The 14,698-nt window shown below is 34.1% G+C and overlaps 1 protein-coding gene across 6 annotated transcripts; it reads right to left on the bottom strand.

The window, feature by feature from the left end:
* Positions 1–869: 869 nt before the first annotated feature.
* Positions 870–2,697, bottom strand: LOC120770894 (ejaculatory bulb-specific protein 3). Of its 6 annotated transcripts, XM_040098555.1 has the most exons (4): positions 2,679–2,697; positions 2,533–2,594; positions 1,384–1,575; positions 870–1,292 (listed from the first exon to the last, which is right to left on the bottom strand). In XM_040098555.1, exons 3-4 carry the CDS (start codon positions 1,568–1,570, stop codon positions 1,117–1,119), a joined length of 363 nt encoding a protein of 120 aa, XP_039954489.1. In that variant the 5' UTR covers positions 1,571–1,575; positions 2,533–2,594; positions 2,679–2,697; the 3' UTR covers positions 870–1,116. The 6 variants fall into 6 exon arrangements, with proteins under 6 accessions (XP_039954489.1, XP_039954491.1, XP_039954488.1 ...); XM_040098557.1 differs by lacking the exon at positions 2,679–2,697 and having other exon boundaries at positions 2,529–2,665; XM_040098554.1 differs by lacking the exon at positions 2,679–2,697 and having other exon boundaries at positions 2,533–2,664.
* Positions 2,698–14,698: the final 12,001 nt, after the last annotated feature.

The raw sequence follows: 14,698 nt of genomic DNA, 5'->3' as shown, positions 1-14,698 counted from the left end.
ACGTACATACATATATACATACATTTGTTGTATGTATGTACTCGATGGAATTTCCATTATACATATAACATATGTACATATGTATATACATACATACATACATGTACATATATACAAACATACGTATTTGAAATAGAGCAAAAGTGCACTAGTAAATCAGTGTTTGGGAGATAATATACAAACCAAAGTCTGTCGATCATTTCAATAATTGAAGCATGAGTTTGCATCACTTATTTTTCTGCTGATACGAACGTTCATAAACAAATCAGGTATAAGCTGATCGCTAGTGATTCAGAGTTGTTCTCTATCGCTGTTTTAAAGACAAACAGTGCACTTCGTGTACATGAACTGAACTGACAGAATCAGACAGAGTAACGGATCAGTACTTAAGTATAAACAAAAATTTATTACTCGTTGCAGTTCTCTGATATGTGCATACATATATAAACCAATATTATCCTCGATTATTTTTAGGTGATACAAACAACCGTTAGGTGAATAAAACTATTTTATTCCGTAGAAACATGTTGCAAGAGTACAGAATTAAAGTTCGCATTGTTGGCGCATCCACCGTATTCACCAAATTTGGCCCCCAGCGCTTACATTTGCTTCCAGAACTCAAAAAATGTATGCGTGGCAAGCGTTTTTTCATCAAATGAAGAGGTCATAACTTTTGTTGAAGCTTATTTTGAAGACCTTCCGGATTCCCACTTTAGGGATGGGATTCACAAGTGTATTAATGTTCAGGGAGATTATACTAAATAATAAAGTGTATTTTGAATCATAAAATTGTGTTTTTCTTATCAAACGACAAAACTTATTGAACAACCTTGTACTATGTAACTCAGGCAATAATGATCTGATACAGCATAGACACATTGCTACAATATTGCTTAATTTGTTTTGATTTTACAAAAAAATGTTACTAACATGTCGAATAAAAATGGTTGAATAGTTATTATAATGCAAATACATAGCTACATATATATGTACGGATTCTACGATGTACCATAAACATATTTATTTTCTTACTAACTCATATACATATGTACATATGGTATATAAATAGTACATGTAATTTTATTTCAACATTTAACCGTTCTCTGTGAGTAAAGTTTAACCTTGTTTCTCATACTTAGATCTGTAAACGCCTCTAGAGTCGTATTTGTCTAGTAACAATTTCCACTCGCCTGGACGGTTCACACGAAGGAAATTTATTACCTTTTGTGAATTTTTTCTTTGGGTATCCGTACATTTTGAGCAATCCGTCTGTAGGGCATCAGGTAGTAATTCTAAACGAAAATTAGATTAATAACTTGATCAAAAGTATCTATAGTATACATATGTGCAGAAACATATGCATATTTAATGAATAATACTTACTTTTTAACTCGCGACCTTCTGGAGTGCAAGGACCTTTATCCATAAGACATTTAATGTAGTTAGTTAGAATACGATTATTTGACAAAACACCATCCACATCGACGTTATCAAATTTATTTGTGTACTGCTTTTGCGCTGCTCCATACTGAATCGCAACAACTATCAAGAATATTATGGCTGCCTTCATGTTTTCTAAAAATTAGACATGTGTTTTTATAAATTACATGCCATATATCGTTATGTTTAATTCAAGTGATTAGGTTTCTTTCGTAAATAGTTTTTATTCCATAATGTCACTATATTTTTGTAACTTTATCGGTGACCGATTTCATAAATAATAAAAAGTAATATGAATTTTCTTTTATTTCAAAAGTAATGTGTACATTAACCAAAGAGTTACGGATTTACCACAAGTTTGGTATTGCTTGTTTAAAAAACTGATTGTTAATATATATATATATATATTTTATTGTAAACATACATCATTTAATTTAAATAATTTAATGTTGTAATTATATTCTGACAAAAACGCTATATCAATCACCACAAGTAGCTTGTAAAATGTCCATATGATATGTATCATGTATGTATGTATGTACATATATTTGATTGTACTTGTAAACTAATATTTTGGGGCATATGTCGTATGTCGAAATTATGCTGTATAAGCATGTTTAAATGCTTATATGTATCTACATATGTATGTATTAGTATATATAGAGTTGTATAATCGCTAATTTTATGTAACCGGTAGATTTTCAACTATTCCGATATGTCTTCATTCACTTAATAAACTTTACGAGTGTCTTAGTGAGGAATTTTTATTTTAGTTGTTGAGAGAATTGGACGTGACAACTTTAATAATAATTATATTTTGTATGCATTTCTGATCACTCGATTGACTGTATGTATATATCTGCACATAGATAAGTAATGAATGAGTTTAATACATTTAAACATACCTAAATTTTATACTAATTATTGTTTATGAAGTTAAGGGCTGAAACTCTCAGTAGAGAGGATCAAATGAAGTTTGTAATATTCTCTTATTGATGCTGCCTCTTAACATTTTTGAGACAATTACTTGTATAAACTAAATTTTTTATCACAAATTATTAAACTATTTATAACTTTTTTCCACTCACTTACAATATGTGTGTTGTACGAATTCAAGATTCACAAAATTCACTCTGGACTCCTGGGCAGTTGGACTATAATTACATGAAGGTGGTATTTCACCAGTTTATATAGCCCAAAAATTGTTAACATACACTACACGTTAAATAAATACCCACCAAAATTTTACTCAACTTGTTCATTATAAGTGTGGAAATAATTTCGCGGTGTTTCCTTCATTTACATACCACATTGACCATTTGCTTGTAAAAAATGTTCAATTACATATGTTGTATAATAGAATAGAGCATTTTAATGATGCTATTAAGTACTCAACTACGTTAGTACAATAAACGTTTGATAAAGAAGAGTTACTAAACTTTCTGCCTAAGATTGTATAAAAAGAATTCATATAAATAGTTTAAATGAAATTGAAAAATGTTCTCAGTGTACAATGCTCGTAGCCAAACCGGATTTCAAAAAAAGTTTAAATGAAGCTTCTTTCGTCTTCCTTATGTAATTAAAATATTGTTTTATTTATCTTTTTACACTGTATGTGCTGAGTGACTTGCCATTGAAATTTCGGGGGAAAACATATAAAAGCAACTTTGACGTGGAAACAAAACAACAAAAATATTTGAATAAGCTAAGCGTAATAGCTTCTTGTGTTAATGCTTATGTATGAGGTTAAATGTCAATAAATAAATAATAATATAAGTAATTAGTCGTTGATTGAATGAGTTTTGAAGATACATATAAACTTATTTAAAATTTATATGTATGTATCTGTAAAACTCATTTATTTAATATGTAATAAATACCGAAACAATTAATGTCAATTTATATATATCGAAAATATATATTATGAGACACAGTAAACAAAAAATGTATCTTGGAACTTTCCCTAATTAAAATTCGAATTAAATTTATATTAATATGTTTTTTATATTAATTATTTTATATTAAAAAACAGGTCATTTACTTTGGGATGCTTGTCAAAGGTTGACATGCCGTTCGTACTGAAAACCAGATAGGAGAGTGCATGTTGGACCTTGGAGTACATTCAAAATATTGTCATCATGTACAACAACAATTCATATGATTCAAGCTTCTACATAAAATTGGTCACAACGCATACAAAACAGTTTGCAGCAGTACTTTACGGTTAAAATTACTTGTAGTAATGATGTAAGAATGTATCGTATAAATAATAATTGTATACAATTTCCACACTAATTTAAACTTTTTAATTAGTGAGGATATTATTTGATTAGCTGTCTATGGCTATGTACCATAAAGTTATTACGGAAAGTTTCAAGTGGCGCGACAGATAATTATGGTTAAAGTTAAATCGAGCAAAAACTCGCATGATTTTTGAAGTTTGTGTCATGCTACAAATTTTCGCCATGTACGCCGAGATGCTTTTCCAAAAGTTCAATTTTGAAATTTTTAGAACATTTTAAATGGAAAACCAAAAAAATTGGCAAATTAGCTTTTAAAATATAAAAAAATATTAATAAATTTGAAAAAAGTTCTCTGGCACTACTTCGTAAATTGTGTACAGAAATAGTGTAATTAATATCAAAAGGATTTTGCAGTAGTTTTTAAGTTATGCAGTACACCGACTTTGAACACATGATTTATGGGAAAAAATGTTTGAATAGAAATAATTCGTATATAAAACGTTCATAAACAGGTTTTAAGAATATTTATAATGAAACTAAATCAGTATTTGATTTTAAGCACTAATCTACAACTCCATGCAAAAATGCCATTTTAGAGTTTTACTTCCAGTTTTAATAGGTTACAGCTAGCGTTTCAAATTTAAGATAAGCTATGGATTAATATAAAATATAATAATATATGCCTTAAAATAAAAATTAATTGGTTCAATCATTAATGGCTCGGTAATCAGGTTACATTAGCGGCTAAAGTTGTTATCAGGTTATCAGATGTATTTTAAATTATTCGCTACTGTTGTTGATGAAAATGAAAGCGTGAATTATCTAAATATGTATAACCACAATTTTCGATTGAAAATTGTTAAACTGTTATTATTCAGCGTAAGTTCAATCCACCTCAATTATACAACGGTACACGTTTGGTCAAAAAGATTACGGGAAATATTATTGTAGCAACATTTTGACTGGACAATTTAATGGAGAAATGACCCTCTGGCCACGTTAGAATGTACGTTGCGAACAGAGCTTGAAAATGTTTATAATTAAAAACTATACGTATTTTTCTTAAAAAATAATAATGACCTACCCAAAGTGTATTTAACAAAGTGAAATAAGTATACTTACGACATTTACTTTACGCTTATTTGATATACGTATCAATCATTGTGATTGATTTGTCAAAAAATTCAAATTTTTAAACTCAAAAGTAAAGAAATCTCAATAAAAATTATATTTTTTTAAATAAATATATTCTTTTACTTCCGAGTACTTGCTGCTTGTGCAAAACAAAACATGAAAGCAACTTATCAATATTTTGTGCTCCAACTGACAAATCGCAACGATAGGAATGGTAAAAAGTACATACTATGTGGCTTGCAATTCAGTTTATAATCTAGAAAAACAGCGTAGACGGGTCAATATAAACAAATATGTATGTACATGAATTGTTTACTTTTTTATTGATGGATTTACCCTTTTTCAGTTCTTAAATGTTATCAACTAATTCTCTAAAAATTACTCATGAATCATTTCGTTGAAATTTTAACCCTGTGCACCGGATATTAAACTTTTTTATATGTAGTTCGCTCTACATGGTGCGAAAACTTTATCCAGTTACATTTACAAAGCAAATGCATTTGTGTATATCCGAACATAATTTTTTAAAATTATTTACAAAAGCATACTGGTGTTTTTATAACTTTTGTCTTCACTTTGTAAAGGTTTTGCAAAATCATTTTAGGCTTAAAAGGTATTTAATAGTACCCGTAATATTGATCAGCTACTATACTCAGAATTCAATGGTTTAATTTTAAAATTGCGGGGTTTTTGCACATAAAAGTCATTGATGCCGACAATTCTTCGTAGGATGGGAGAGTGACAAAGATTCAAAGTTACGCTCGCCAATATTTTTTTATAAATTATATTGAAGTAATTACTTGCTCACTACCTAGGTGACAAAATTTGGTACAGAGGAACACAATAAAGAGCACATCTATGGAGAAGGTTTTATTAAAAATATTTTCTTGGCACCGCCTCGTTAAATGCTTAATATACACATCTCCCAAACTTGCTGGGACTATTTCTTTCTAGCGCAAAAATGGTGGAATCAGATAATAAGTAAGCTAGTTTCGCATTATATCAAAAATTACTAAAAATGCGATAACTCTCTTAACAAAAAAATCATAATTTTTATCATTATCACTACTCGACCAATTCAAAAGTTTAAGTTTAATTTCTATGAGTAACAAATTAAATTTAAAAATATTTATTACTGAAGTAAATTACGTAAAACCAAAGCAAATTATTAAATATATAGTTCCATTTGTACAAAATTTACCACAAATATTACTTTGGCAATCACACAATTAATCCATAAAGTAATAAATTTAACATTCATAAAAATTCGCAAATGATATTCATATCAATACAATCACGTATAAAAATATAATATAAGCCAAAAGGCTTACACTCGAATGTAATGTAAAAGCATAATTTTCATTTAATATTAATGGGCACACCTAGTGTGAAATTTTCCAAAAAAAAAGTTTTTTTTTTCATATTTCGATAGGTTATACCTTTAAAAATAACATACTAAAATTTCAAATCGATATCTGAAACAGTTTTTGAGTTACAGCCGTTTAAAAGAGTAGCCGCTCGGCAGTTTGTTTTAGTTTAACGAGAATTTTTTTTTTTTAGGTTTTATCAACAGAGAAGGCTGCAATCATGGCAGCAGTGGAGGATCTTTTTTTTTTGGCGCCGCCGGAGATCGCTTGTCATTTCAAAAATATTTAATTTTTTCTTTCACAAATTTTTTAGTTTACTCTTAAAACATGTATAAATATATTCTCAAAATTTTAAAACGATTGATTTACTAGTTTTTTTTTTTTTGATCCCAAAAAATTCCTTTTTTTACGGTGCCCCTTATTGCGCCACGCTGGTCCGCAGTTGAATCTTTGCTACCCTGCCAGCAACGTATCAGTTAATTTAACGGGTAATTACCCAACTGCGGTACTACAGGTTTCTTTTATTTTTTTTTAAGAGTTTATTAAGGTTCAATTGATATTTCATCTCTCTCTTACGCAAAGGGCTAATGATTTTCATGTTGTGTTATTTACGTGATAATTTATTAAAAATTTTAAATTTTCAATGTATTGTAGTTTCGGTAGTTGTTTTTTGCGCTTTGTCGTCTCGACATATTGGCATTTACATGGCCGTTTCATGTGACATTCTTGGCTGCGAATGCACACATTTATTATAAGTAGATATGTAAATATTCTATTTAAAATAAGACGAGTTCAATGTTCTACTTGAGCCTGTTTGGAGATACCTTGCCCTTAAGAAGGCTGGTAGATATTTTCTTTTTAAGCGGGTTTGATTATACCAAGACATGAGCTGATAGGGTCCTCTCCTGCTTGATTTACCATAGGAATAAGATCTTTGTGAATATTTTTATTACAATTGTTGTACCGAGTTGACCGAATAAAAATCTGGGACCGTTCCGTTTAATTAAACCCGACTGTCCTGGGAGCGAGTTACACAGGTCGTACCCCGTAGTTAAATACCATACATGGAAATCGGCTTTATTACCTCGTTTTGTAATAATTTCAACACATTAATACCAGTTGGATTGTCTGCTGTATATAAGGTGTATATGTAGAGGCACACTTCCCTGAGGTACACCAGCCCTTATCGATCGTTCATCGAATACGAAAATATAAAAAAAATTCTATGTACTCGAAATCTATTTATTTGCTCTACAGTGTGAAGTAAAAAGTCCAAAAAATAAGGAGAACATTATTAGAGCAATATTTGGTAGCTTTATTGACATTTTTAGAATAGTTTGATCGTGTCTCGATAACTTTTTTGAATAAATTTCTTTTATAATATTTTTAATTTAAAAAATTTAAGTCTTAATAGACAAGAGCGACTTGGTAGCAGTGTCGGGCAAAGTTTGCAGGTTAAAGTCTTTTTTAGACAATTAGGCCGAAACTCCTTCTCTAGGTGGTTTGCAAGGCAAGTTGCCTGTTCCTCATCACTTCGGGACCAATTACTAATCACGCCTCTTATAGGCGGTTGGTTGGAATCTACCGGTGAATTAATTTTCTTTCTCTAGAATTTTTGCTTTTTGGTTAATTTTGGCCTCACTTTCTTTTTATAATAATACTGGTAAACAATAATCCACTTGTTTTTTGTGATATGAACAGAACAAAGTGTTTATTATGTAAAAACCAATAGTATTTTTGTTACGAGGACTTTTGTTAAAAAAACGATAGATACATACATATATGACTGTTATATTATTTTATTAACCAAAGAGTACCTTAAAATGTTACTGTCGATGTTTTTCGGCGATATTTTGTTTTTGCAGTATTCCTTAACAATGTCCACCAGTAATTGGCAAACAAACTGACTCTCCACTTGACTTGGTACCGTTTCTCCATAGTCTAGGTGGAACCGTTCCCCATGTACAAGAACCCTCTTCCATTTCAGTCCATTGCCTTATTAAAATTCTTCATTAAACCTAATTTAATATGCAAAGGTGGGTGATACCTTTTTGGGATCAACTAAAGGTTCACTGGTAACGTTTCTTTGTCCCGGAGTGAGTGCCTGATGTACTGGCCACTGCTTCTGTACATAATGACAGTCTCTCGCACGGCTGTTCCATTTGCAAAGGAAGCAACAATATTTCGTATATTCTAGTTGCGTTCCAAGAAGAAGGACTATTATTTTTAGGTCTTCACATATTGCCCAACCATACTCATGATAACGGATGTGCTCTAAAAGAACTCTCATATTCTCATATCATTCCTTCATATGAACCGCATGAGCAAAAGGCACAGATGGATATTTGTTACCGTTATGAACCAATACCGCCTTTAAATTAAGTTTAGAGGAATTAAGAATATACGCTAATCCCGTGGATCATGTTTTTGTCCTAGTGCGTTAAACAAAAGGTTAACTTCCGAACAGTATACTAGATCCCCTTCTTGAAGAAAGCAATTTGTGAGGTCTTTGTGCCTTTTTTGTAATAAGTAATATTTACATCACTTTGGAGAAGGTTCCAACCTTTTAGTCTGCATGCTAAAAGTTCCGACTGCGTTTATGACAGGTTTAGATCTCGAACTAAGTTCATCCTGTGAAATTAGATGCGGCACTGTTGAACATCCTGGTAAATCAAATAAAGGATCGGTTGTCATTTCCTTTCCGGTTTCTGTAACATCACTTGAAATCTAGAGCTAGTCGATTCTAGTTCTTCATCGAGACTCCAAGATTCTGGTGATTTTGGAAAAGGAAGTTGTTCACTGTGTTTGACAGGTCTTAAAGCTGCTGATGATAAGTTACAGTACTTAATGTATGTTTAGACTTCGGTCCAATACCTTTAACATTCGTGAGGCAAAAATAGCAGTCTGTAACATGGTCTTTAGTTCTCTTCAAACCATTGGCATTGCAAAGGTAATTTTACGATTTGAACCTTTTAACCCAGTTGCTAACAATGGTACACAAGTTTTACAACAGTTACGAGGGGACCATGCTTTGTTTTGCGATTTAAGAGTTAGTTCTCCGCACACATAACAAAAACTATTGCCACCATTTACGCCCTGCCTAGGCATTGTACCTAAAAATCTTACACACAGTAATTTCAAAAACGTAAAAAAATGTGAAACGTTTTGCTATCCAAATATAGAACACGTAACCGATTCGGACACCGTTAGTCTACTAATACATTTTGTAAAATAAAATGATCGTAAAACACCGTAAAACACGCTGTTTACTTCAAACAAGCAGGCAGAACCGGTCAAAACCGGATAAGTCACTGATTGTTTGAAAATATGAGATGATGCAATATAATGAAATTTTATGCATTGTAAACTCTAAAGCCGCAGGTTACAGAATACCTGTGGGGAGAGAAAAATTATGTTTTCAGGTTTGACTCTAGGGTATCAAACTGCATTAGAAACACTTAAGAATTTTTATGTCACAAATTATGTGTCTCGTACAGATCATCGTTCCATCGAATGCGATATCGACTCATCGGTTGCTGTCATCGTCCAAGCCTCTGCACCATATAGCACGACGGGAATTATGAGCGAGTTATAGAGTTTGGCTTTTGTTCGTCAAGAGAGGTCTTTACTTTTCAATTGCCTACTCAGTCCGAAGTAGCACCTGTTGAAAAGAGCAATCCTGCGTTGGATTTCCAGGCTGACATTGTTGGTGGTGTTAATACTGGTTCCTAAATAGACGAAATTATCTACAACTTCAAAGTTATGACTGTCAACATTGACGTGAGAGCCAAGTCGCGAGTGCGACGATTGTTTATTTGATGACAGGAGATATTTCGTCTTGCCCTCGTTCACTGCCAGACCCATTTTCTGTGCTTCCTTGTCCAGCCTGGAGAAAGCAGAACTAACGGCGCGGGTGTTGAGGCCGATGATATCAATATCATCGGCATACGCCAGCAGCTGTACACTCTTATAAAAGAGTGTACCTGCTCGATTAAGTTCTGCAGCTCGAATTATTTTCTCCAGCAGCAGGTTGAAGAAGTCGCACGATAGGGAGTCGCCATGTCTGAAACCTCATTTGGTATCGAACGGCTCGGAGAGGTTCTTCCCGATCCTGACGGAGCTTTTCGTGTTGCTCAACGTCAGTTTACACAGCCGTATTAGTTTTGCGGGGATACCAAATTCAGACATCGCGGCATAAAGGCAGTTCCTTTTCGTGCTGTCGAAAGCAGCTTTGAAATCGACGAAGAGGTGGTGTGTGTCGATTCTCTTTTCATGGGTCTTTTCCAAAATTTAGCTCATGGTGAATATCTGGTCCGTTGTTGATTTGCTAGGTCTAAAGCCACACTGAAAAGGTCCAGTTAGTTTGTTGACGGTGGGCTTTAATCTTTCACACAATACGCTTGATAGAACTCCCACGGTAAATGGCGCAGGTTGTGGGGTCTCCTTTTTTGTGCATTGCAAAGAGTACACATAAATTCCTATCATCGGGCATACTTTTGTCCGTCGGGCAATGGAACGTCCGCTCCATCGTCGTCGATTGGAGAATAGGGTTGACCACCCTTGGTGCTATGGTTTTGCTGCCATTCAGCAGGTTGGAGAAGTGTTCCCTCCATAATGCAGGATGTTCTAGTCATCAGTCAGTAGATCACCTCTGTGGTTCTATAAGAGTATGGTCCGGTTTTGAAACCTCCTGTTAGTCGCCATATCTTTTTGAGGAATTTTCGAGCTTACCTTTGTCGCTCAGGTTGTCACACTCTTCGAACACATGCATTTCTCTCCTAATTTGTCTGCAAATGCGTCTAACTTCCCTCTTCAGCTCTCGGTCTCTATCCCATCCCGCACGGGGTCGATTGAAACGTGTCGAGATAGGCAGTCTGTTTTTCTCCGCTGCGACACTGCATTCCTCTTCATACCTGCTTTTTTCAAAACCAATTGCTGCACAGAGGTGATGGTTGGAGGCTTTTCGATCCTCTTGATTATTTTGCTTATACCAATAGTTATGGCAAAGATACCTCCTTCGCCCATATTGGCGATAAAGTTAGCAAACACGATTTAGACTCGCCACGATGTTAACTCTAATAGGTGCGCTCCAAGTGCTCATAGAAAACATCTTTGGTCACTTGCACTTCTCTTTCATGGGGGCGTGGGCGCACATGGGCGATATATTGCAGAACTTCGCTTTGATTAGGATTGTGGCTAGACGTTCATCCACCAGCGTGAATGTCAGTACTCGGCGTCAGAATCTCTCTTCCAACACGAACCCCACACCGAATTTTTGGTCTTTTCTATATCCACTGTAGTAAATGCCATAAGGACCCACGCGCCTCAGTCCTTGGCGGTGATGTCAGCCTTTACTCATACGAGGACTTCAACTAGTTAGGCAACGGCACCTTCCATTTAAGGGACCAGACGTTTCACGTCCATGCCTTTCAAAAGAGAGACCTCCCTTCTCATCTGAGCTGTTTTGGCGGGTCCCAAAACCGCTCGTGAGCTGCTTGATCCATATGTATAAAAAAATAATCGTTTCTAGCCACTTCCAAGTTAATGGCGTTCAGAGAACTTTCCGCCTGCCAATTCTTTCAGAAATTTCATTATATATCGTTTTTAGTTCAGTATTTCTTGTTCGTGCCTCTATTCAAAGGATAGGTACATAATTTAGCCTTATTAACTTATTACTCGTACTATTGTGATCAGGTAAGTTACTAACTAACTAGACATTCAATATTTTGATAGTATTCATTGTTACTTCAAGTACGTTCTTCGAGGCAGGGCCAATAAATGTTGGTTTCTCCCGCGGTTAGCTATACCTGTGTTGCAAATCATTAGAAAATTTGGTAAAGACTCATCTCTTTCGTTTGTAACCTTGCTACAGCTTACTGTCTTTAACATTATGTGCCGTATCCTTCACCATCGTTTAGCGTCTCATCTTTGCCATCCTTCACTTGTATTAAAGTCAGGTAATCTGAAGAGAAATTTAAATCAATATATGAATGTATACTTGTTTTTACTAATTAGCATGGCTGTTCTCCCCTTGTTTGTAGGATTCGAGAAGTATGTAAAGTATGTTGTCGACTTTAGTTCAGATACCATGTTTCCCGAGATTTTATAAACGAAAGCCGTATAAAAGCAGATCCTCTATAAATTAAGGATGAAGTCGATCTTGATTTTACGTACGTTTTCTTTAATATTTCGGGGTTTGATCACACTCGTGTTCAATCTGGAAACACACTTACTTAAGGGGGTACTCCCATGTGCACGCATACATTTTACCACTTTTTAGGAAATTTTTTTTTATGTGATAACAAAATTCAAACATTTTAATTTTTTAATATATTTTTATTTGTATTTTGAAATGTACAAAAACATTTTTTTTTTCGTTTTTTACATTTTTAATATATATTTTTTTTAAATCAAAGTAGTCCCCAACAAAAAAAGGTACTTCACTGGTCATGGTGATAGCGGCTGTTCATGTTGTCTGAAATAAAAAAATCGAATGGATTATTATTCAGTAGTTCTGCGGCTATCTTCCCAACCAAATATAATCAATTTCATTAAAAAAAAAATGTTCAAAAAAAAAGTCACGAAAATCCCTTTTTTTTCGTTAAAAATCGTTTAAAAAAATATGAAAATATTTTCGAAAATAAACAATTCTGGTAGGGACGATAACTATAAATGAGTAGAAGAACATATGTAAATTTTAAAGCAATCGGTTGAATACTTTTTTTTTAGGACCATGACATTTTCAGAAAATGAAGATTCGAGAAAAATGCGTTTAGAAACGTAGCAGCTGCAGACATGTCATGGCGACAGACATGACAGTCGCTTATGACACGTCGGCGACTATGAGCTGTAACTTATCAAATACTATGAATTTCGGTCTGAAATTTTCACAGCACGTTTTCAATAGGTTTTACTGTCGAAATATAAAAAAAATCGATTTTTCGAAGTGATTACATGAGAATACCCCCTTAAAACGTTTTGGCGTACGAGCGCTATTTGGGTGGCTTACAGTAACTTAAAATATTTTCTTCGACCATAAAATAAAATTAAACCTCAAACCTTTTCGCACTGTTATCTTTTACAACTTTCGACGTGGATTAACACGACATGATAATGTGATTTCTCAAACATCGACTGAAAAAATTGCAATTTTGTGCGCTAAACATCGCTTTGATGAGTTATTAGCTCAACGTTGTTCGACACCTAAATAGGTGGTTAATGCGCTCAGAACGCATGTTTTGAAGTTACCTCAATCAGAGTGGCAAAAGTGCTTCGAAAATTGGTTTAAGCAAAATTATATAGATCATAATGCAGAATATTTTGAAAAAAATATGGGTTGAACCTCCAGTTCTACTTTACCTGCGTCTTGGAACTTCAGTAGAGCATCCAGGAGCTCTCTTTGATCTTTCTCCACCTCCGCTCTTCTACGTGTTTTCATTGTTATCGGTTGGGTGGCGCTTCTTGAGACAAAGGTACGCGCTACCTACGCCCTACGCCACCTAGAACCTTTGGTATAATATATCAAGGATAGAGGATGTAGTATTGGCTACATTCCTCCTTGCCGTAGTTGGTGACGTTCAGCACGCTTCAAACTTCCGTCGGTACATCAGTATTTTGTCTCCTGAAGAGCCGCAGTACATCCTTAAATTTTACCGTGCGAAGTATGAGAACCTTCGTTTTCTGTAAGGACAGAATGCAACCCATTAAACCAACCTTCACCGACGAACGTTGGCATAGGCGGTCTCGGGTCTCCATCTAATCATACGAAGGGTGCATTAAGCAGTTTCAGCTCTACCTCTTTCCATTCTTCCGTTATCTGTCCAAGTGGGTTGTATCTGTCAACGAGTTCCACCATAGATTCTTAGCTATCTCGCCCATAGTCGCTGCCGCCGTGGACGTACCCAGGAGCAATGGCAGAAGTAGATTTACACCTCCTCTCTCAGTGTTATATGCAAAGCAAGTTATCAGCAAGAGAAGAACGGATACGTATCCGTACCTTAGCTAGTCACCGCCTGCTGGAACCACTAAGGGGTTTCCCCGACCATGTGCAATACTATACTTTTACATAATTTTGTTAAAATATCTTATATATTGACCAATATATAAATTTTCTTTTATACGGTATAATATACATAAGTATGTGAACTAGGGTTTTGATATTACGACATATCATTACCAGAAATATCAGCTCTCTGAATTTCATTAAGAAGAAAACTAATATATAAGGAATAAAGTCCAGCGGTTGTTTAAAAATTAAGGCAAGAGGACACACTGTTATTAGAAAGAAATTGTTTTTTAATTTAATTACGATTTCTTACATAATGGCCGACAGAAGTGGTACGAAGTGAACCAGAAGCTCAGAAATATTTATATTAAGTACCTGTATATGGGAAAACGAAACTAAACTACGGTTCTTACCAATTGGTAGCACAAGTTATAGATATTACGATCATTTTTGGATGTTAAATGAAATACCTTGAGGGCACTATTTGAACAAGTTTTATTTTGATAATT

This window comes from Bactrocera tryoni, chromosome 3 (assembly GCF_016617805.1).
Source record: "Bactrocera tryoni isolate S06 chromosome 3, CSIRO_BtryS06_freeze2, whole genome shotgun sequence".
Taxonomy (NCBI): Eukaryota; Metazoa; Arthropoda; class Insecta; order Diptera; family Tephritidae; genus Bactrocera; species Bactrocera tryoni.
Note: the sequence above shows the minus strand (reverse complement) of the source record. Positions and strands in the feature narration are given on the sequence as shown.